Genomic DNA, 25,122 nt, shown 5'->3' with positions numbered 1-25,122 from the left:
AACAGAGGATCTAGGGAGACAGAGGAATTGAAAGAAATTTGCATTAGGCGAGAAATAGGATTGGGTAGACTGATTGGACTTCTTAGGCCCCCTCGGTCATGGCTGACCATGGGTGATGCATCCTAGTTGGCTGCTTGCTCCACACCTCGACTAGAGCAGCGTCGCTTGTGGCTGAAGAGACCAATGTGGGAGTGACAGTCTCTGTGGCAAAGGTCACATTTGTGTGTGGTCTCTGGACTGTTGAAGTTGCTGCGCTCCTTTCTGCGTGCCCGCTTGTCTGCCGCTGCGTTCATCAGTTTCTCTTCCCCCGTTTTGAGATGTTGGTTCCGGGTACCTCTCCACCTCGTACGGTCAGCTGTAAGGCTCTCCCAGGACTCCACATCGATGTCGAGCACCTTCAAATCTCTCTTGCAGACATCCTTGTAATGTAGCTGGGGGCGGCCGATGGTTCTCCTCCCAGATGTCAGCTCTCCATAGAGGATGTCTTTTGGAATACGGCCACCCTCCATGCGGTGGACATGGCCCAGCCACCACAGCCTGTGCTGCCTGAGTAGAGTGTACATACTGGGAAGGCCAGCGCCAGACAGAATCTCAGCGTTGGACACTCTGTCTTGCCAGGATATACCCGGGATACGGCGGATGCTTCTTTGTTTATATTCAACCTCACACTTGCTCGGTCATTAGACCAGAGGTAAGGAAGGGCATTGAATTTAAGTGTCAGGAAGTCATGATGCAGCTCTGTCGGACTTTAGAGACCACAAATGGAGTATTGCATTGAGTTCTGGCTGCCTATTGCAGGAAAGATGTTGAAGCTTTGGAGAGGGTGAAGAGGAGGTTTACCAGAATGCTGCCTGCATTAAAGAGTTTCAGCTACAGGCTGTAGTCAGACAGACTTGGAATTTTTTCACTGGAACATCAGTTTGATAGAAGTAAAACAATGAGAGGCATAGATAAAGTAGATGATACGTTTTACTCAGTATCATTCTCTAAAGCACGCATTGAGTGGGAGACCAAAACAACACAGGTCTGGACACAAGATCGCCATTTTTAACTCTCTGTGTATTTTAGCAGCTGCGCAGGCACAGCTTTACCATATTGTTACATGTATACATCGCATAGCAGCTTTACCATATTGTTGCATGTATACATCGCATAGCAGCTTTACCATATTGTTGCATGTATACATCACATATCTCCCCCCCTTAGAATTGTGATACTTTTTTTTATTATCATAATGATTTTTATACATTATGTTTCCAAAGTATTTTTCTATAACAAAACCCCCATTTAAGTAAGTCCAAAAACATGCATCATTTTGGTATCTATTTACAATCCAAATCAAAGTTTACATAACCAATTCATCTTTTGAATATGAGTATCATCTTCAATGTAATGCCAAAAGTGTATTCACGCTACAATCCTTTCTATTAATGATAATCAATTTTTCGTGGTGTTACATTGTCCATATAACCGAGTCCGTATAATCAAGTCCGTATAGTCAAGTCCATTTTCAGAATCTGTAATAATCCGGTCGCTTTCTATTTCTCTTTGGGTACTGCTTACGCCCTGAATTGGTTTCTTCATTGCGCCCTGATGTCGCGTCCTCGACGGTGTCATCGTGGTTGCTTTCGTTGATGTTTTCAGGTGCAACGCTTCTTTCGTGTTTGCTTTCGTTTACGTTTTCCTGTGCAACGCTTCTTTCGTTGACATCTTCATCGCGCACTGTGGGCGTACCCCTGTCGAAATCTATCGAATCTCCCGTTTCATTGGTTGTGGGAGAGTCGATTTCACATTTCAGAATCTGGTCTGCGTGATGTTTCCAGATTTCTACCCCGTTGACGTGAACCTCGACCTGGTACGAGACAGGACCTAGCTTCCTTGCGATGTTTCCTGGTACCCATTTCTCCCCTCTCGCGAAGTTGCGCACTAGCAAGCTCTCTCCCTCCTCAAATTCTTGAGCTGGGCGCGAATCGTGGAGCAACTTTTGCGAGAGTTGTTTGTCACCAATGGTCGCTCTTTCATCTGGCACCGCGCTGCTGAAACGCGTGCGAATTTTCCTTTTCATCAGCATTTCAGTCGGCGTTTGCGTTGTAGTAGTTTGCGGCGTTGAACGATACGAGATGAGGAATCGAGCGACACGCGTTTGCAGCGGTCCCGACATCTTGCGGAGTGCTGCCTTCACCGTCTGCACGGCGCGCTCTGCGAGGCCATTGGTTGCTGGATGGTATGGCGCACTTTTGACATGACGAATGCCATTCACTTTCATGAACTTTGTGAACTTTTCGCTAGTGAAACATGGGCTATTGTCAGAAACCAGTGTATGCGGAAGGCCATGTGTCGCGAACACGAAGCGAAGCTTGTCCATAGTAACGTCACTGGTTGATTCACTTGTGATATGCACTTCAATCCATTTTGAATATGCGTCGATGAGAACAAGCAACATATTTCCCTGTACCGGGCCGGAATAATCGACATGAACGCATGACCACGGTTGACTAGGATGCTCCCATGAATGCAATGGTGCTTTGGGCGGATCCCGCTGATGCGTTTGGGATTCTGAACACGCTCGGACTTTGTGCTCTAAGTCCTTATCGATTCCAGGCCACCACACACAACCTCGATCATTTGCGAGCGACATTGGGGTGGTAGTACGACACGACTACCCCAGAGAAGACAACCCTCGTGAATGCTCAGCTCCACTTTGCGACTGAAGTAGGGCTTGAAATCATCATTTGGTGGTTTGTCTGGCCACCCGTTCATGATGTATTCGCGAACACAAGACAGAATCGGATCCCTCTGTGTCATGGTGCGAACACGCGACAGAGTGATGGGCGATTTCTCCAACTCGCTCATCAGAAAGACGATTTCTCCTGGTATTGGCGCTTGCGATACCGTCGCTCATCTTGGGAGTCGGCTAAGCGCGTCTGTGTTGGCGTTGGCTGAGCCCGGTTTGTACGCGATGTCGTAATCGTACGCTGCCAGTGTTAGCGACCAGCGAATCACTCGCGGCGAAGCCATTAGCGGAATGGCCTTGTTGTTACTGAACAACCCAAGAAGCGGCTTGTGGTCGGTGTTGATTACGAATCGTCGTCCGTACAAGTACGTGTGGAACTTCTTAACACCGTAGACTATGGCTAGACCCTCCTTATCCAGCTGCGAGTAGTTGCGTTCGGCGTTATTCATACTGCGTGAAGAGTAGTCTATTGGCATTTCCGTGCCATCTTCCATGACGTGTGACAGCACTGCCCCTACTCCGTAAGGGCTGGCGTCGCAGGAGAGAACAAGCGGCTTGTTGCTGTCGTAGTGCGTCAGAACTTTGGACGCTTGTGTGAACGCCTTCCGCTGAGCTGGTCCCCAGTGCCATCGAACCGTTTTGCGCAGCAGTTGATGAAACGGTTCGAGCATGGTTGAGAGATTAGGCAGATATTTGTCGTAATAGTTCAGCATCGCAAGGAACGCCTTCAGTTCTCTGACGTTCTTCGGTTGAGCCAGCTCATCAATGGCTTTGACTCGTTCATCCACTGGCTGCAGCCCTTCAGCGCTCACCTTATGGCCCAGGTATTGGACTTCATTGACGAGAAAGGCACATTTTCCCCGTTTCAGTCGTAGGCCTGCATCTTGGAGCCTGCGGAGGACTTGTTTGAGGTTGTCGAGGTGTTCTTCCTCGGAACTACCTGTGACGAGCAGATCGTCCAGATACACAGCAACTCCAGAAATCCCCGCCAGAAGATTGTCCATCGTACGCTGAAATACAGCCGGTGCTGTTGAAATGCCAAACGGCATTCTGGTGTATTGGAACAAACCGCGATGGGTATTTATCGTCACCAGTTCACGGCATCTGGACGACAAAACCAACTGCTGGTAAGCGTGCGACAGGTAAGTGTGCGACAGGTCAAGTTTGGTGAACTGCTTCCCCTTTACCAGCTTCGTAAACAACTCATCAATCCGAGGTATCGGATACGTATCAGATCGAGCTGCCTTATTCACCGTTAACCTGTAGTCTCCACAGATTCTCACGCTACCGTCTGCCTTGTTAATGGAGACAATCGGTGCCGCCCATTTTGAGTGTTGAACGGGTTCTATGATTTTCTCCTCCTGTACGCGATCTAATTCGCGATCAACGCGATCGCGATGGGCCAGCGGCACTGGTCGAGCCTTGATGAATTTCGGTGGTACGGCCGGGTCGATGTAGATGCCGACTTCGAAGCCCTTGAGCGTCCCGAGTTCCACTTTGAAGAGGTCACTGTATTTGGAGAGGAGGCTCTGCAGGCGGTCATTCACGTTGACCTGGTTCACCTCCTGCCAGTTGAGTCGCAGAACTTCCATCCACTCCCGCCCCCTTCGCTACCAGCAGCTTGAGCGTTGCTGGTTGTGAGAGACAGGCACCGAACATTCTCCCAACAATTCCACTTTCTCTCCAGTGTAAGTACGGAGAACCACGGTGCTATCACGAAGGCGTAACCTTTCACCTTTTCCCCACTGGTCCTTCCATGTCTCTTCACTGATAAGTGTAACTCCAGCTCCGGTGACGATTTGCATGGGGATAGTCTTTCCCCCCACACACATGTCCACAGTGAAAGGAGTAACTTTCTTCTCACTGTTAGTATGATAAAGACCATACACATCACCTTCCTCGGTCAGTTGGTGGGTTTTTTCCGTTTTTCCGGCTGACTGTTTTTTCTGCTGTTTTTTTCTTCCACTCTGAGCATTTTTCCCACTCGACCTGCACACCCGTGAGAAATGCCCTTTTTTACCGCAGTTGAAACACTCCACCTGTTTCGCTGGACAGTCGTTCGGGTCAGCGTGGGGAGAGCCAGCACAGCGATAACACAAAGATCCTCTTATGGTTCCCCCTTTGGGATGACCACTGTGAGGCCCCCTTGATTTCGTGATTTTGTTTATCGCTTGGCTTGGCTTTTGTTTCCCGTCACGGAGAACAGCCGTGTTGCGGTCTGCCGTCTCCATAGCGGTGGCGATACCGAGTGCCTTGTCGAAATCCAGCGTGGCTTCCGACAATAATCGACGCTGAATGTGGTCCTCATCAATCCCACACACCAAACGATCACGTAACATTTCACTGAGATTCGAACCATAAGCACAATGTTCAGCGAGGTGACGTAACTCGGCCACATAATCAGCAACTGACTCACCCAGTTGACGATGACGAGAGTTGAATTTGTAACGCTGGACGATGACCGACGGTTTCGGGACCTTGTGATTCATGACTGTTGACACAATCTCAGAATATTCAACTTGCCCAGGTTTCTGTGGAGCAAGTAAACTCGAGATGAGTCTGTACGTTGGTCCTCCACACACGGAAAGCAAGATGGCCCTCTTCTTTCCTGCATCTGTAATGTCGTTGGCTAGGAAGTATTGTTCAATGCGCTCGGCGTACTGCACCCAGTCGCCCTGTGCAACATCAAATTCCCCTATTGAGCCAAAAATAGCCATTGTAGCCACAACAGCAAGTCACCAGGCGAAACTTCAAAACAAGTTTATCCTCGTCGCCAATTAATGATACGTTTTACTCAGTATCATTCTCTAAAGCACGCATTGAGTGGGAGACCAAAACAACACAGGTCTGGACACAAGATCGCCATTTTAACTCAGTGTAATTTTGCAGCTGCGCAGGCACAGCTTTACCATATTGTTGCATGTATACATCGCATAGCAGTTTTACCATATTGTTGCATGTATACATCACAGTAGACAGCCAGATCCTTTTTTCCCCATGGGTAGAAATGTCCAACTCTAGCGAACAAAGCTATGAGGTGAGAGGGAGAAAGATTAATGGAGACTAGACCAAGTGGACCCGTTCGGACCAAACCTCCATTGGTGCAGCACCCTCTCCTCCCCATCCCCCATCCCCCCATCCTCCTTCCCCTCCCCCTCCCCATTCCTCCTTCCCCTCCCCCTCCCCATTCCTCCTTCCCCTCTCCCCCTCCCCATCCTCCTTCCCCTCCCCCTCCCTCCCTCCCCCCTCCCTCCCTCCTCCCCCTCCCTCCGTCCTCCCCCTCTCCTCCCCTGTTTCCCCTCCCCCTTACCCATCGCCCCAACTACATCCCCCTCACCCCCCCTCATCCTCCCACCCTCCACCCCCATCCCTCCCTCCCTCCCCCCTCCCTCCCTAGGAGATAGATTTAAACTTTAAAATGTGAATTACTTTTAAAATACAACACCAATTTCAATGAAACTTCTTCCATTAGCACCAAAGGGACGACAGTGAGTAAGGTGGGCCTAAAATTGCGCTATCATGTACCGTTTTGGCTGTAGTTCAGGAACAAACAAACAAACAAACAAACAAACGAGAGTTTTAGTATCTGGAAGATGTACGGTGCAACTTGTTTTACAAAGAGGGTGGAACGCGTTGCCTGGGGTGGTGGTGGAGGCAAATACAATAGTGACGCTTATAAGGGTTTTACACAGGCACTTGGGAATAGGAGGGACATAGGGAATAGAGGGACATAGATTATACGCAGGGAATAGAGGGACATAGATCATACGCAGGCAGATTAGATCAGTTTAACTTGACATAGAGTGATACAGGCCTTTCGGCCCAACTTGCCCACACCAGCCAACAATGTCCCAGTTACACTAGTCCCGCTTGGTCCATATCCCTCCAAACCTGTCTGATCCATGTACCTGTCTAATTCTTTCTGAAATGATGGGATAGTCCCAGCCTCCTCTGGCAGCTTGTTCCATACACCCACCACCCTTTGTGTGAAACAGTTACCCCTCAGATTCCTATTAAATCTTTTCCCCTTCACCTTGAACCAATGTCCTCTGGTCCTCTATTCCCCTACCCTGGGCAAGAGACTCTGTGCATCTACCCGATCTATTCCTCTCATGATTTTGTACACCTCTATAAGATCTCCCCTCATCCTCCAGCGCTCCATGGAATAGAGACCCAGTCTACTCAACCTCTCCCTGTAGCTCACACCCTCCAGTCCTGGCAACATCCTCGTAAATCTTTTCTGAACCATTTCAAGCTTGACAACCATCTTCACTATCTGCAAAACCACCCACTTTTGTGCCATCAGCAAACTTGCTAATCTTGCCCTGTGTGTTCTCATCCAAATCATTGATGTAGATGACAAACAGTAACGGGCCCAGCACTGAACCCTGAGGCACACCACTAGTCACAGGCCTCCAGTCTGAGAAGCAACCTTCCACCATCACCCTCTGCTTCCTTCCATGGAGCCAGTTTGCTATCCATTCAGCTATCTCTCCTTGGATCCCATGTGATCTAACCTTCCAGAGCAGCCTACCGTGCGGAACCTTGTCGAACACCTTACTGAAGTCCATGTACACAACATCTACAGCTCTGCCCACATCAACCTTTTTGGTCACATCTTCAAAAAACTCAACCAGATTTGTGAGACACGACCTCCCACGTACAAACCCATGCTGACTGCCCCTAATCAGCCCTTGCCCATCCAAATGCCTGTATAACCTATCCCTCAGAACACTCTCCAGTAACTGACCAACTACAGATTTTAAGCTCACCGGCCTATAGTTCCCAGCATTTTCCCTGCAGCCCTTCTTGAGAAGAGGCACAACATTTGCCCCCCTCCAGTCTCCCAGCACCTGTCCTGTATTTAAGGACGACTCATAAATTTCAACCAGGGCTCCTGCAATGTCCTCTCTAGTTTCCCACAATATCCTCGGACATATCTGATCAGGCCCTGAAGATTTGTCTACCTTCCTACACGACAGTACCTTCAGTACTTCTTCGATGATAACTTCTCCTTTGACTCCTGCCACTTTTATGGACACTCGCATGGGCCCCAGCTATGCCTGCCTCTTTGTAGAGTAGGTCAAACAATCACTGTTCCAGGCATGCACTAGTCCTATCCCCGAACTCTAAATCCACTACATTGACGACTGCATCGGTGCTACCTCCTGCACCCATGCAGAACTCACTGACTTGATTAACTTTACTACCAATTTCCATCCTGCAGTCACATTCACTTGGTCCATCTCTGACATCTCCCTTACTTTTCTTCATCTCACCGTTTCCATCATAGGAGATAGACTATCGACTGACATCTATTATAAACCCACCGACTCCCACAGCTATCTAGCCTACATGTATTCCCACCCTATTTCCAGTAAAGACTCTATCCCCTATTCCCTCCGTCTACGTCGCTTCTGTGCCCAAGATGAAGTGTTCCATACCAGGACATCACAGATGTCCTCATTCTTTATGGAAAGGGGGTTCCACTCTTCCATCATAGATGGTGGTAAGTGTATGGAACAAGCTGCCAGAGGAGGTAGTTGAGGCTGGGACTATCCCATCATTTAAGAAACAGTTAGACAGGTACATGGATAGGACAGGTTTGGAGGGATATGGACCAATGGCAGGCAAGTAGGACTAGTGTAGCTGGGACATTGTTGGCCAGTGTGGGCAAGTTGGGCCGAAGGGCCTGTTTCCACATTGTATCTCTCCATGAGGCCCTCACTAGGGTCTCCTCGATATCCCGCAGCTCCACTCTTGCTCCCCCTCCCCCCGTAACAAGGACAGAGCCTCCCTTGTCCTCACCTTCCACCCCATCATCTGTAGCTCCAACATTTTCGCCACCTCCAACGGGATCCCACCACTGGCCACATCTTCCCATCTCCACCCTTTTCTGCTTTCCGCAGAGACCGTTCCCTCTGCAACTCCCTGGTCAACCCGTCCCTTCCTACCCAAACCACCCCCTTCCCAGGTACTTTCCCCTGCAACCGCACGAGATGCAACACCTGTCCCTATACCTCCCCCCTTGACTCCGTCCTAGGACCCTTTCTGTGCTGGGCCTCCTCCATTGTCAGAGTGAGGCCCAGCACAAATTGGAGGAACAGCACCTCATATTTTGTTTGGGTAGCTTACACCCCAGCGGTATGAACATTGATTTTTCTAACTTCAAGTAACCCTTGCTTTCCCTCTCTCGCTCTCCATTCCTCCCCGTTCCCAGTTCTCCTACCAGTCTTACTTTCTCCGACTACCTTTTATCTCCGTTTGCTTTCTTGGTACTTTCTCCCAGCTAATAATGATCTGTTCCACATTTTCCTCTGTCTCCATTCCCTCTGTCCTATTTTCACAATCCACTTCCTTATCTATGTATCTCTCTCTCCCCTGACATCAGTCTGAAGAAGGGCCTTGACCCAAAACGTCACCCATTCCTTCTCCAGAGATGCAGCATGTCCCGCTGAGTTACTCCAGCATTTTGTGTCTATCTTCGGTTTAAATGTAAATGTAAAAATGTAAAATGTAAAAAACCTTTATTGTCACTACACAAAGTACAGCGAAATTAAAGCAGTCCAGATGATGCAATCACACACAGCAGACAGTACAAAGGATAAACCTTTATCCATAACAAGCTAAACCTAATCTACTGAATTAAACAAACTGACCTCTAATACAATATAGACAAAACAATCACAATACGGTCAAGGCAGTGTACAGTTCAATCAAGGCAGCAAGTTATTGCACAGCAATGAGAGCTAACATATTGCAAGTGCCGTTTTAAAAAAAAAAAAAAGAAATAATGTAATTAAATATAAGGTGCGGTTGGTTGTAACATGTAATAAGTTTAGCAAATGTTAAGCAATATAAGTGCAGTAGAATGTAAACATGTATTAAATTGAGGCTTATGTTTTCTGACAAGTAACTGACAATGTTCCGATCAGTTCCGTTCCTTCCATTCAGTTTTACGTGAGTGTCTGGCAGTGTTTAGCTCACGTATGACGCTGGGGTAGAAGCTGTTCTTGAGTCTATTAGTCCGTGATGTAATGGACCTAAACCGTCTACCAGAGGGCAGCAGTTGGAGCAGCTGATGACCAGGGTGGGAAGGATCCCTCAGGATGTTGGCTACTCTGCTGAGGCAGCGGACGGAGTAAAGTTCCTCTAGAGAGGGCAGTGGGCAACCAATGATTTTCTTTGCAGAGTTGATGACCCTCTGAAGGGCTTTCTTGTCTGCCTCTGAGCTGCTGGTGTACCACATAGAAATACAGTACGTCAGCACACTCTCGATGGTGCAACGGTAGAAAGTCACTAGCAGCTGCTCTTGCAGGTTGTTCTTCCTGAGGATCCTCAGAAAGTAGAGCCGCTGCTGTGCCTTTTTGACTGCCGCTATGGTGTTTGTGGTCCAGGAGAGATCCTCAGCAATATGCGTGCCCAGGAACTTGAAGGCAGGGACCCTTTCCACACAAACCCCGCTGATATGCAGTGGTGTGTAGCCCGTATTGTGTCTTCGGAAGTCTATTATGAGTTCTTTTGTCTTGGAAGGATTCAGAGCCAGATTGTTTTCCGCACACCATCCTATCAGTTTTTGGACTTCATCTCTGTAGGCTGTCTCGTCATCTCCTGAGACGAGTCCAACCACAGTCGTGTCATCCGCAAACTTGATGATGGTGTTGGTAGGATGAGTGGGGGTGCAGTCATGGGTGTAAAGGGCGTAGAGAAGGGGGCTCAACACGCATCCTTGTGGGCAGCCGGTGCTGATTGTGAGAGTGGAGGATGTGTGCGGGCCTAATCTGACCATCTGGGGCCGATTGGTCAGGAAGTCCTTAATCCAGTTACAGATAGATTGGGAGAGTCCTAAATCAGTTAGTTTAGAAACCAGTCTGTCCGTGATGATCGTGTTAAATGCTGAACTCTAATCTATGAAGAGCATCCTCACGTAACTGCCCTGCCGCTCAAGATGGGTCAGTGCGGTGTGTAGGGCAGTAGTAATGGCATCCTCTGTAGACCTGTTTGATCTGTAAGCGAATTGGTGTGGGTCGATAGTGGCTGAGAGGCTGGCTTTGATGTGCTGCTGGACCAGCTTCTCAAAGCACTTCATAATGACTGGGGTTAGTGCAACAGGACGGTAGTCGTTGAGATCACGGATGACTGGTTTCTTTGGCAGTGGGATTATTGTTGCGGATTTCAGGCAGGATGGGATGATGGCTTTGGACAGGAACAGGTTGCAGATCTTCGTGAAGACCACTGAGAGCTGGTCTGCACATTCTTTCAACACCCTTCCCGTCACTCCATCCAGGCCTGCAGCCTTCCTTGTGTTGACAGCCCTGAGCACACGCCTCACCTCATGCTCCTGTACCGTGAGCGTGTGGCTGTTGAAGGCAGGTGTAGATGGTGTAACTAACTTTGCGGCTCTCACCTCAAAACGGGCAAAGAAGCCATTAAGCTCCTCTGCCAACGAGGCGTCTGCATCAGCGATCTTGTAGTTGCTGGTTTTGTCATTTGTGAGGTGCTGGATTCCCTGCCAAAGTCATCGTGGCTCCTTGTGGGTGAAGTGGTCCGCAATCTCCTTTTTGTGATTTTCTTTTGCTCTTTTGATGGCTCTCTTAAGGTTGGCTCTAGCCACGCTGTAGAGGGCTTTGTCCTTGGATCTAAAGGCAGCATTACGATCCTTTAAGAGAGTTCTGACCTCCTTTGTCATCCAGGGTTTCTGGTTTGAGTGCACCCGGATGCATTTGTCGACAGTGACAATGTCAACACAGTTCTTAATGTAACAGCGTACTGTTGATGTGTACTCCTCCAAATCCCGATCCTCAAAAATGTCCCAATGAGTCCTTTCAAAGCAATCCTGAAGCTGCGAGGATGCTCCTTCAGGCCACATTTTAACAATTTTGATGGCGGGGGGGGGGGGCTTTCCATCTTAGGGGGGTGTATGCTGAGGTTAGGAGTATGGATAGGTGGTCTGATTGTCCCAAGTGAGGTAGTGATGTTGTCCTGTAGCCACTCTTGATGTTTGAATAGGCTTTGTCCAAAGTATTTTCCCCCTGGTTGCACATTTAATGTGTTGATGAAATTTCGGGAGAACTGCTTTTAAGTCTGAATGGTTGGAATCACCGGCTATAATATGGACAGCCTCGGGATAAGTCTTCTGTTGAGAGTTTATGGCGTTTAGTAGGTAGCCTTGAGCTGTACTAGCATTAGTGTCCGGTGGAATGTAAACAGTTGTAACAGTTATAGCGGTTAACTCCCGAGGAAGGTAAAAGGGCCTGCATTTGACCGTTAGGTATTCCAGATCAGGAGAACAATAGCTGTCTACGATGTTGGTATTAGTACACCAGTCGTTGTGTACGTAGATGCAAACCTCACTGCCCTTGGTCTTACCGGAGTCTTTGTTTCTGTCCCAACGGAACGCTGTGCGGTCTGCTAGCTCCATGGCGGCATCGGGTGTGAGCGAGTTTAACCACGTCTCTGTTATTAGTAGGATGCAGCAGTCTTTTATGAGGTTGTTCATGGAAATCTGTAGATGTAATTCGTCCATTTTGTTGGTAATGGATCTGGCGTTAGTAAGAAATACGCTGGGAAGAGGTGGTTTATGCGGTTGTTTCTTTAGTCTAGCAAGTAGACCCGACCGGCATCCGCGCTTTTGTTTCCTGTATCTCCTCCTCCTCCTCCACCTTCGACGTTCGCCAAGGTCGAAAACAATCCACGGAGAGCCTGGTGTTCTGGCAATCTCCTCCGGTATGTTGTGTGATTGCAGAAATTCGCTTGTAATTCCTTGGTTGCTTCGTTGTCCTTTATTTAAAATATTTAAAATATCTGGTCGACTATAGCTGTAGCTGTAATTACAGCTGTAACTGTTATTCGCCCAACAGAACTCAACATTAACAAGTAGACAAAACAAACAAAACACACTTAAACCAGCATCTGCAGTTCCTTCCTACACATCTCATCCCTTCGTTGTTAAGAATATACAAAACATTTGATTAAATCTTAAGCAATCAACTACTGCAAATTCAATATCGGTGCAAAGGCTGAGCCCTTTACAGCAGCAACTTTGACTCATGTTTTGTAAATCCTTGAGTAACACAAGTGTGGAAAATATAGGAAAACAAATCAGTAATTGAAAAATGTGATCATCTCTCACTGCAACAGAAAGCTAATTTTGTAACTGATTTAATTAACTACCAGATAATTGGCTCATGATTGCACATACAGAATGCTCAACACAAGTTGCAAGGCATTAAGATAATTGAGTGGTTCTGATCACTCTTTGATGTTCCACAGTTGGATTAAGCTTTTTTAAAGAAGGGCAGCAGAACTTCTACACTGACTAATTTCCTGTATATTTCTGGAATGAATAAATCTGCATGAAATGACCAGGGGTTCATTCCGATTTCAATGTTATGAAAGGCCAGGCAGAAAACTACACAAATAGTTAAAATTTCAAAAGTATACATGGGAAGGCAATGTGTTTACGCCTTACGATAGAGAACATATTGACAGGTTACGTCATGGCCTGGTTCAGTAACTTGAACGGCCAGGAACAGAGGGGAGTGGTGGATGCTGCCTGCCCCATTACAGGGACTAATCTCCCCACTGATCAAAGAGGCAGCCAATATCAGAGACCCACACCACCCTGGCCACGCTCTCATCTCACTGCCACCATCGGGAAGAAGGTACAAGAGTCTGAAAACTGACCACCAGGTTCAAGAACTAAATTATGAACTATGGAATGTCTTTGGTTACACAAACAACTTCAGGGGTTTTGCACACTTATAGAGTCATACAGTGTGGAAACAGGTCTTTCCGTTCACACCGGCCAACATGTCCCAGCTATGCTAGTCCCACCTGCCCACACCCAGTACAAATCCCTCCAAACCTGTCCTATCCATGTACCTGTAACTGTTTCTTAAATATTGCGATAGTCCCTGCCTCAACTACCTCCTCTGGCAGCTTGTTCCATACACCCACCACCCTTTGTTCGAAAAAAGTTACCCCTCAGATTGCTCTTAAATCTTTGCCCCTTCACCTTAAACCTTTGTCCTCTGGTCCTCGATTCACCTACTCTGGACAATTTGTGAAATGTTTTTGTTTATTAAATGTTATCTATGAGTATTGTGTTTACATGCCTGCCATGCTGACATGTACGAATGTCGTTGTTACTTTGATGGTACATATAACACTTAAACACTCATGCTTGGGGTAGAGCTGCTGCCTCACAATGCCAGAGACCCGGGTTAGATCCTGACCTCGGATGCTGTCTGTGGAGTTTGCATGTTCTCCCTGTGACTATGTGGGTTTTCTCCCATTGCTCCGATTTCCCAAAGACGGTGGGTTTGTAGATTAATTGTTCCAAGCCGAGAAAGTGGGATAACATAGGACAGGTGTGAATGAGTGATTGGTGGTCGGCATGAACTTGGTGGGCCGAACGGCCTGTTCTCATGTGGTATCTCAAAACTAAACTAAAACTAAACTAAATCTCCATTTAATTCATTGTTGAATTGTTCGATATGATAAGAACTGCCCTGGTGCTTTAATTATTGAGAGGATGCGTGTGAATTAAAATTACACTTTTACAATCATGTCATTCAATGTCTAATGCCTTCAACTGAATTAAACAAATGTTGGAAAAAACATCTGAAATCCCTTATATTTTGCAATAATCAGGGCAAAAATACAGTGGAGAGTGAGAACTTTTTTCCCAATTACCAGAGGCATAGCTTGATTTGCATTTCAGAAGCTCTTTAATAAGGTGCTGCATGCGAGGTTGCAAAGGAAGATGAGAGGCCATGGTATAAGGGGGAAGATACTAGCATGGATAGAAGGTTGGCTGAATGGCAGAAGGCAAACATGGACCTAGTGGGCCGAAGGGCCTGTTTCCACGCTGCATCTCTAAACTAAACTAGAATATTAAAGCAGGGATGTAATGCTCAGGCTTTACAGGGCACTGGTCAGACTGCGTTTGGAGTATTGTGAGCAGTTACGGGACCCATGCCTGAGGAGGGATGTGCTGAAGAGAGTCCAGATACAGATAAATTACCGTGATGTCAATGTAGGTGGGTTGGTGAGTAAGTTTGGTGATGACGACAAATTGGTGGAGTTGCAGACAGTGAGGAAGGCTGTCAGAAGATACAGCAGGATGTCGATCAGCTGCAGAAATGGGTGATGGAGTTTATAGAACGGGCCCTTCGGCCCAGAATGTTTATGCCAAACATGATGCCAAGCTAAACTGATCTCATGTGCCTGCACATGATCTATATCCCTCTATTCCCTTCACTTCCATGTGCCTGTCAAAAAGACACTGAAACCTCACTTTTGTATCTGCCTCCACCACTACCCTCTGCAATGCATTCCAGGCTCCCACTACTCTGTAAAAAAACTTGCCCCGCTCATCTCCATTAAACTTTCCCTCTCTCACCTTATAGCTGTGCCCTTTGGTGTTGGACATTTCCACCCTGGGGAAAAGATTCTGACTGTCTACCCTATCTATGCCTCTCATCATTTTATATACTTCTGTCAAGTCTCCCCTCAACCTCCTATGTTCCGGAAAAAACAATCCAAGTCTACCCACCCTCTCCCTGCACTTGAAACCCTCTAATCCAGGCAGCATTCGGTAAAACTCCTCTCACCCTCACCCTCTCCCTGTAGCTGGACCCCTCTAATCCAGGCAGCATTCTGGTAAACCTCCTCTCCACCCTCTCCCTGCAGCTGGACCCCTCTAATCCAGGCAGCATTCTGGTAAATGTCTTTTGCGCCCTGTTCAAATCTTCCACATCTTTCCTGTAATGGAGGGACCAGAACTGCACGCAATACTCCAAATGTGGCCTGACCAAAGTCCTATAAAGCTGCATTATGACCTCCTGACTCTTGTACTCAATGTCCTGACCAATGAAGATGACACTGCCATGTGCCTTCTCTACCACTCTATCTTCCTGTGCTGTCACTTTCAGTGACCCATGAACCTAGACCCTCTCTGTACATCAATGCTGTTAAAGATCATGCCATCAACTGTTTATTTTCCTCCTTACATTCGACCTTCCAATAAATTCTCAGCATTTAAGGGCCTGTCCCACATAGGCGATTTTGTAGGCGACTGCCGGTGACTGTCAAAGTCGTAGCAGATCGCTGAAATTTTCTTTTACCCTGCGACAATGACCACGACAATGCCGAGTCAGGTCGAGATTACACCGTCTTCCAAAACATCGCGAAAATTCCCACGCTGTCAATGCTTCTCCGGCATCCTAATTTTAGCTGAAATCACTCACAAGTCGGTAAGTACTTGAGAGTTTTGAAATATAACATCTTGCCCGGGTTACTTGAAAACCAAGCTTCACGGTAACAAGGCATAAACTGGATTTACTTCCAGTTTGCTAACAGCAGTATTAAGAAATTTAATTTTAAAAGTGGTTAAATGGATTTCTGCGTGGAGTGTGGGCATTCTTTGAAAATGCACGGGAGATGCATATCTGGTTTCTGGGTTGCATATCTGGGTTGGGAGCCCACTTTAAATGTAATCGCTGATGGCCATATACATCACGAAAATTTCCACGCTTACCTGACCGTCAAACTGTCGCCTCCAATCTACCTGTCATAAGGCCTGATGGTAAATAAATTGGTTAAACACAAGTATTTTATGGTATCTTCAAATGACTTTACTTATTTTAATATTACGTGCTTCTAAATGCATCTAAGAGAACCTAGCAAACCTGGGGACAGCATGCGACAGCGCCCGCAATAAGCAACGATACCTGGCGACAAGCCAGCTGTCGCTGAGAAATTTCACTCCAGTTGATTTCTCAGCGATGCGCTGAGATCCACTACGATTCTTGGAAGACTCCTCACGATCATGCCCGCAACACCCCGGCGAACTGTCGGCGACAGCCTAGTCACCGGCAGTCGCCTTAAAATCGCCTGTGGGACAGGCCCGTTACATTTACCATAGCTGTTTCTTCACTGTTATCTCCATCACCACCCAGCCAAAAGCTCAACCTTGGAGACTGCTAGCATTGAGAACGTGGCCACTGCACAAAATTAGCAGAGGTTCTGCAAAAAGCAAATGTGTGGTCAGCAAAGAGCACAGACAGGAAATTCAGAGCTTTTATGTTCAGCCTTTCATGCAGAGAAACATAGAAAAATAGGTGCAGGAGTAGTCCATTTGGCCCTTCCAGCCAGCACCACCATTCAATATGATCATGGTTGATCATCTAAAATCAGTACCCCATCCTGCTTTTTCCCCATATCCCTTGATTCCATTCTCCCAAAGAGCTAAATCTAACTTTTGAAAACATCCAGTGAATTGGCCTCCTCTGCCTTCTGTAGCAGAGAATTCCACAGATTCACAACTCTCTGGTAATCAGGCTGGCCTTAACCACTTCAAGAAATGTGTATGAACAGCCTGTTCATGCAACATCCACTAGATCTGGTTAACTTGCTCAGAGAGAGGAGAGAATGCAACCTACTGTCACAACTCACTGGGTTAAACCTCTGACTGCACATCATGACCACGCCACATGCTCAAAGCCGCAGATGGTTTATGTTGAGAATTATTTTTAGATTGCTGATGGAAAGTAAATAACAATATACATTTGCCCCAATGCAGACCTGTAATTATGGGTTTTAAATCAAATCTCTGCTTAATGCATGTTTGAACCTCCTTGTTGCAAACCTTAATAAACTAGTATTTTATTTCTGCTTGCAGTCATAGAGTCTTACAGCATGGAAACAGGCAACAAAAGTTACCACTTAGAATTTACAGTTTATTTCATCTTGTTTTTGAATATTAGAGTCATAGAATTATACAGGTAGATGCAAAATGCTGGAGTAACTCAGCGGGTCAGGCAGCATCTTGGGTGAGAAGGAATGGGTGATGTTTCGGGTCGAGACCCTTCTTTAGACTGAGGGTCTCGACCCATTTCTTCTCTCCCGCGATGCTGCTTGACTGCAGTCACTGAAAGGAAGCATGCAGGTACAGCAGGCAATGAAGAAAGCCAATGGAAAGCCAATCTCCCTCTGTCTTCCTGTCTCCACCTATATCCTTCCTTTGTCCCGCCCCCCTGACATCAGTCTGAAGAAGGGTCTCGACCCGAAACGTCACCCATTCCTTCTCTCCCGAGATGCTGCCTGACTTGCTGAGTTACTCCAGCACTTTGTGAATAAATCGATTTGTACCAGCATCTGCAGTTATTTTCTTATAAAGCCAATGGAATGTTGGCCTTCATAACAAGAGGAGTTGAGTATAGGAGCAAAGAGGTCCTTCTACAGTTGTACCGGGCCCTGGTGAGACCGCACCTGGAGTACTGTGTGCAGTTTTGGTCTCCAAATTTGAGGAAGGATATTCTTGCTATTGAGGGCGTGCAGCGTAGGTTCACTAGGTTAATTCCCGGAATGGCGGGACTGTCGTATGTTGAAAGGCTGGAGCAATTAGGCTTGTATACACTGGAATTTAGAAGGATGAGGGGGGATCTTATTGAAACATATAAGATAATTAGGGGATTGGACACATTAGAGGCAGGAAACATGTTCCCAATGTTGGGGGAGTCCAGAACAAGGGGCCACAGTTTAAGAATAAGGGGTAGGCCATTTAGAACGGAGATGAGGAAGAACTTTTTCAGTCAGAGAGTGGTGAAGGTGTGGAATTCTCTGCCTCAGAAGGCAGTGGAGGCCAGTTCGTTGGATGCTTTCAAGAGAGAGCTGGATAGAGCTCTTAAGGATAGCGGAGTGAGGGGGTATGGGGAGAAGGCAGGAACGGGGTACTGATTGAGAGTGATCAGCCATGATCGCATTGAATGGCGGTGCTGGCTCGAAGGGCTGAATGGCCTACTCCTGCACCTATTGTCTATTGTCTATTGACCCACTGAGTTACTCCAGCATTTTTGTGACTACCTTCGATTTAAACCAGCATATGCAGTTTTTTCCCGACCCAGAATTATACAGCTTGGAACAGGCTGTGTGAGAATGTGAATGAGGGCATTATAAATTGTGTAGTGTCCTGCCAAACCTCGTCAATATGGTTGAAGTCAATGGGAAAAAACCCCTCAACTTTGAGGGTTAAAATATGAAGAGTTGTAATTTTCTTAGTGAAATGTTTTGTGATAAAAGAACAAAATAGAAACTGTTGGAATGTTTCAGTCAAATAGCAGCAAATATCCGACATTGTGCTGGTCCTTGGATGTGGGTGAGGCAGCCTGTTTCTTCCCACGCACCCTCCCCTCCCCATACCATTCCCCCCCCCCCCCCCCCCCCCCGCGTCTGGTATCTCATATTTCCGGGTTGTGGTCTGTGAATTTTGTCGGGGTGAATTTCCATAACCTGAATGGCCATGATGCGGGGCTCACCTGCATTTAGCACCTCAAAGGCTACATGTGTGTCCAAATAAATATAGCCAACTTTGGAAAATGGAGCATGATAGATTATGATAAAATGTGTATTGTAAGTTTTCTCATGCGAGTTTTGGAACAAAATATAATATATGTTGTTAATTCTCCTTTGTACTTCAGACTATCATAATACTGACAGAGTTGATTCGAGAGAACTTTCGGAACACCAAACTGAAACAATGCCTGTTATCTGCTCTGGGAGAACTTATGTACCTGGTGGCCATCCAGGTAGGATGCACAGAAGATTACAGTTAGTGCCTTCCTAAGTGTCATGGAATTCTGCAAAGGTTTGCCTGAAGTGGATTTTCATTCATTGGGAATACATTGAAACAAAGTTATCTGCTGTGCACAATAGTCTTGAAACTTTGTGCTTAGGGAGTCATTCTTCAAGAAAAGTGAAATACAGTGACTGCTTGCAAAGAGTGTCTTATTTACCTTGCATAGTGATGGTCATACCGTTGGGTTGTGAGCTACCAAAATTGTCCAATTTCAAGCCACACCTGGAGTACTGTGTGCAGTTTTGGTCTCCAAATTTGAGGAAGGATATTCTTGCTATTGAGGGAGTGCAGCGTAGGTGCACCAGGTTAATTCCCGGGATGGTGGGACTGTCATATGTTGAAAGAATGGAGTGACTGGACTTATATACACTGGAATTTAGAAGGATGAGAGGGAATCTTATTGAAACATAAGATTATTAAGGGATTGGACAAGCTAGAGGCAGGAAACATGGTCCTGATGTTGGGGGAGTGCAGAACCAGGGGCCACAATTTAAGAATAAGGGGTAGGCCATTTAGAACGGAGATGAGGAAAAACTTTTTCACCCTTCGAGCCAGCACCACCATTCAATATGATCATGGCTGATCATTCTCAATCACAGAAAACAATCCAAGTCTGTCCAACCTCTCCCTGCAGCTGAAACCTGTAGAATGGATAAGAGAGAGCCAGTGGATGTGGTGTATCTGGACTATCAAAAAGCCTTTGACAAGGTCCCACACAAGAGATCAGTGTGCAAAATTAGAGCACATGTTATTGGGGGTTGGGTATTGACATGGATAGAGAACTGGTTGGCAGACAGGAAGCAAAGAGTAGGAATTAACTGGACTTTTTCAGAATGGCAGGCTTTGACTAGTGGGGTGCCGCAAGGCTCAGTGCTGGAACCCCAGTTGTTTACAATGTATATTAACGATTTAGACGAAGGAATTAAATGTGACATCTCCAAGTTTGCGGATGACACAAAGCTGGGTGGCAGTGTAGGCTCCGAGGAGGATGCTATGTGGCTGCAGGGTGACTTGGATAGGTTGGGTGAGTGGGCAGATGTATGGCAGATGCAGTATAGTGTGGATAAATGTGAGGTTATACACTTTGGTGGCAAGAACAGGAAGGCAGATTATTAGCTGAATGGTGTCAGATTTGGAAAAGGGGAGGTGTAACAAGGCCTGGATGTGCTTGTACATCAGTCACTGAAAGCAAGCATGCAGTTACAGCAGGCAGTGAAGAAAGCTAATGGCATGTTGGCCTTCATTGCAAGAAGATTTGAGTTTAGGAGCAAGGAGTTCCTATTGCAGTTGTACAGGGCCCTGGTGAGACCACTCCTGGAGTATTGTGTGCAATTTTGGTCTCCTAATTTAAGGAAGGACATTATTGCTATTGAGGGATTGCAGTGTAGGTTCACCAGGTTAATTCCAGCTATGGCGGGACTGACATATGATGAAAGAATGGGTCAACTGGGCTTGTATTCACTGGAATTTAGAAGGATGAGAGGGGATCTTATAGAAACATATAAAATTCTTAAAGGATTGAACACGCTAGATGCAGGAAAAATGTTCCCGATATAGGGGGAGTCCAGAGCCAGGGGTCACAGTTTAAGAATAAGCGGTAGGCCATTTAGGACAGAGTTGTAAATCTGTGGAATTCTCTGCCGCAGAAGGCAGTGGAGGCCAATACCCGAGTTCAGTACCTCGACTGCACATGCCCAGGTCATAGGTCACTCGGGCTAAACACTCTCGCCGGCTGAGCTGCTGCGTGTATGCAGACCTACGTTTCATCCGTATTTTCCAGTTTCACTTCTTCGAGGTAAGAAAATACTGCTTTCAAAACTAGGTGTATTTATGGTTAATTTGTACAAAACTACGATGATTTTGTTGGTTTTATTGCTTTATGTTTCGGTGAGTGAGCGAGATTGTGACGATTTATTTTTGCGTTGTAACTTGTTTGGAGAATAAGCAAGTTCAGTATCTCACTTCTTCAGAATTCTGAAGAAGGGTCTTGACCTGAAACGTCACCCATTCCTTCTGTCCAGAGATGCTGCCTGACCCGCTGAGTTACTCCAGCATTTTGTGTCTACCTTCGCATCTGCAGTTTTTTTCCGAGAGTTTGAAGGGAGGTGGGCAGAAACAGTTTGCCGTTACAAATTGACAGATGTGGCTGTCACACACATTCTGCATCCACTTATTCAGGTGATACGTGCTACTCCCACAGCCCAATGTTGCACAAATGCGCATGGCTTTGCCCAGTAACCTATAAAACAAAATAAAAGACAAAGTCAATCAAATGTTCATTCAAATAGCATGGCCATTACATACCAGAACATGTTACAATGCAAAAGAAAATCGTCACAATCTCACTCACTCACCGAAGCATAAAGCAATAAAACCAACAAAATCATCGTTGTTTTGAACAAATTAACAATAAATACGCCTAGTTAATAGCTTTGAAAGCAGTATTTTCTAACCTCGAAGAAGCGAAACTGGAAAATACGGATGAAACGCAGGTCTGTATACACGCAGCAGCTCAGCCGGCGAGAATGTTTAGCGCGAGTGACCTATGACCTGGGCATGTGCAGTCGAGATACCAAACTCGTTTATTCACTGGATGTTTTCCAGTGAATAAGCGAGTTCGATAGCTCTTAGGGCTAAAGGAATCAAGGGATATGGGGGAAAAAGCAGGAACGGGGTACTGATTTTAGATGATCAGCTATGGCAGTGCTGGGTCAAAGGGCCAAATGGACTACTCTTGCACCTATTTTTCTATGTTTCTTTGAATTGAATAAATTTTGAATTGAATTGGATAAATTTAATTATCCAAATATGTATACATAAAGGAATTTGCCTTGGTGCTTTGCTCACAAGTAACAACACGAATTACAGTGGACAATTAAAAATAAAACATTATAATTTAAACATGTGAAGAATGAAATAAAATACCAGAGCAAAAGGAGGCTACAGAAACCCCCTAATCCAGGCAGTTTCCTGGTAAATCTCCTCTGCACCCTCTCCAAAGCTTCCACATCTTAATGTTGTTTGATTCTGGTTGTTTCCACTTTGTGTTTCGGTTTACTGCTGTCAGTGTGTTTCATTTCCGTGTTTAAATGTTTGAGCGTCCCAGCTGGAGTTGACAGGAAGTAACTATTTGCTCTAGCAGATGCCAAAGATTAAATGTAATTGATAGAAAAGTTAGTAGGAAATGGATTTTCACCCAAACACGGTTGAGAGTCTGAACATGGTCTGCAAGAGTGGCGTTGGTGTAAAATGTACATTAGATGAGCAATGAGGTGCTGAAACAGGGATTCCTTTCTCCAGGTCAAATGTGGCCGGCACCACATACAAGAACAGTCCTTCTACCCACAATATCTGTGCTGAACATGATGCCAAACCCATCTCTTATCTGCCTACATGTAATCCCTTCAATGCCCGAACATCCATGTGATTATCCTAAACCTCTTAAAAGCCACGATCATATCTGCCTCCACCATCTCCACTTGCACCACTCATCTTCTTTAAACTTTGCCCTTCTCACCTTGTAAACCAACGGTGGCGCAGCGGTAGAGTTGTTGCCTCACGGCACCAGGGACCTGGGTTGGATCCTGACCATGGGTGCTGTCTGTACGGAGTTTGTACGTTCTCCCCGTCACCTGCGTGGGTTTTCTCAGGGATTTTCGGATTCCTCCCACACTCCAAAGATGTACAGGTTTGTAGGTTAAATGGCTTGGTATAGTTGTAAATTGTCCCTAGTGTGTGTAGGATAGTGTTAGTGTGTGGGGATTGCTGGTCAACACAGACGTGGTGGGCCAAAAGGCCTGTTTCCACGCTGTATCTCCAAACTAAACTAAACCTTAAAGCTATGCCTGCTTGTTTTTCACATTTACATCCTGGAAAAAAAAGTTCTGACTGCCTACCATATCTATACCTTTCATAAATGTATATACTTCTAGCAGATCTCCCCACAACCTCCTGTGCTACAGAGAAAATAATCTGTTGATGCAAGAAGTTTCTGTGATTCTAATCTTCACTACTCATATGTTCAGTTCAGTGTAGTTTATTGCCACGTGTACAGTGAAAAACTAAAGATAGACATATTTGGCCCAAAACGTCACCATTCCTTCTCTCCAGAGATGCTACCTGTCCCACTGAGTTACTCCAGCTTTTTGTGTCTATCTTCGGTTTAATCCAGCATCTGCAGTTGTGGTTGAGGTTGATTACTGCGCAAACACCTCATCAGTGGTTATCTGGTGCAGTTCCTTCCTGCAGTGAAAAGCTTTTGTTGTGTGCTGTCCAGTCAGCGAAAAGACAATACATCATTACAATCGGGCCATTTACAGTGTATAGATACATGATAAGAGAATAATGTAAAGTCAGCAAAGTGATCAAGGATAGTCCGAGGGTCTCCAATGAGGTGCAAATATATGGCAACAAAGTGTGGTACTTTTATATTTCCAGTTGCAGCCTGAACTATTGTCCCGCTGAACTATTGTCTTCAGGAGAATTTGAGTAACTTCTTTTCTTGAAAAATAAGTTTGTGAATTATGTTGCTGATGTTTTTTCAAAATAAACCAACTTAAAAAAAAAGAAAATTCTCCACTAGAACAACGTGCAGACTAACTTCCTTTACACTACTGATGTTTGGTTTGTTTGACTGAAGGAGGACAAAGGACCACACTGGAGATCCCCCTGGAACATCCCCCCTGCCGCCAACGCCATGGTCATGAGATGTATTCGGGAAGGGGTAAGGCTACTGGTTCCCTCCTGAGAAATAAATACTGTTTCCATGTACCTCAGAGATTGCAAGCATGGTGTAGTCTTCATATTTACCCACGCAGAATGTGTGCACGTCATCTGCTAAATTGGAATTGTCCAGGGAGGCAGAGTCTCACTCTCCTTGTGCCAGAAGTCGTCTTTCTCTCACATAAAGCTTTAGGAAAATAAATACACAGATGCTTTAAAATCCATTATGGCTATTGTGAAACCCACGAGATGGTGAATTTATCAAAATGATCATCCTGAAAGCAAAATCCCTGATCTAGCAAGTTGGCTGTAACAGATCCAGTGATGCATGTAAGAATTTTGAACCAGTCAGTTTTGATGAACTAAATAGCTTGTGTAGCAATTGTGGTGAATATCGTTGTCCTATTTAAATACAAGTTTGTTTGCTTTCTGGCCAAGACTGCCAATCACTCAGCCACCAACTATTACTGTAACTGTCACTGATAAACGTTTCCTCAATGCAAATTGTTCATTCTGTTTTATTGGGTTTTAACAATGAAGAATATTTATGACCCAATGTTAGTTCAGTGACTCGTTGATTATATTTTCATTTAATTTGCAATCTATAATCCTTGCAAATTGACACCTTTGTTCTTTTAAACAGTTTTTTTATTACAATGCGGGCAGAGTAAGAGGAATTTGCAGAGAGTTGCACTGAAGCTACTTCAGCGGAGATAATTAAGCAAAGATTGGCCTGGTTGGCTGGTGCTTCTACAGGCTAAGGGAATGTTCATCCCAAAGGGATTGCAGAACAAATCTCCAGTGGCAGCAAATTGAATTAGCGTGACAGTCTTTTTAAATGTGTGGAGTAGTCAGCCCAACTTTGACCTGTCTTCCCCATCAGCAGTAAGTGGTCATCATTAACAGGCGTCAGGATGCAGTGTCTCTGGGTTTGTGAGGGAGGCTTGCAGCCGCAGCCAGAGGGAGCAGCTAAAGTGTGGAAGGGAATGGTATTTGTAGCCGACTACACCTGAATATATTTGCA

At 45.9% G+C, this 25,122-nt stretch overlaps 1 protein-coding gene across 3 annotated transcripts in view; it reads left to right on the top strand.

Annotated features, from left to right (window-relative positions):
- Positions 1–25,122, top strand: part of ulk4 (unc-51 like kinase 4) — a 434,415-nt gene that overhangs the window by 118,557 nt on the left and 290,736 nt on the right. For 2 of the 3 annotated variants that reach the window (XM_078413782.1, XM_078413774.1), the window contains 2 exons: positions 19,219–19,326; positions 24,016–24,099. In XM_078413782.1, the coding sequence (XP_078269908.1) occupies positions 19,219–19,326; positions 24,016–24,099 (192 nt within the window). The remainder of the gene's footprint in view (positions 1–19,218; positions 19,327–24,015; positions 24,100–25,122) is intronic. The other variant, XM_078413790.1, reaches the window with a different exon arrangement.

The sequence above is a fragment of the Rhinoraja longicauda genome, chromosome 2 (genome assembly GCF_053455715.1).
Source record: "Rhinoraja longicauda isolate Sanriku21f chromosome 2, sRhiLon1.1, whole genome shotgun sequence".
NCBI lineage: Eukaryota > Metazoa > Chordata > Chondrichthyes > Rajiformes > Arhynchobatidae > Rhinoraja > Rhinoraja longicauda.
This window is presented reverse-complemented; position numbering and strand designations above follow the sequence as displayed.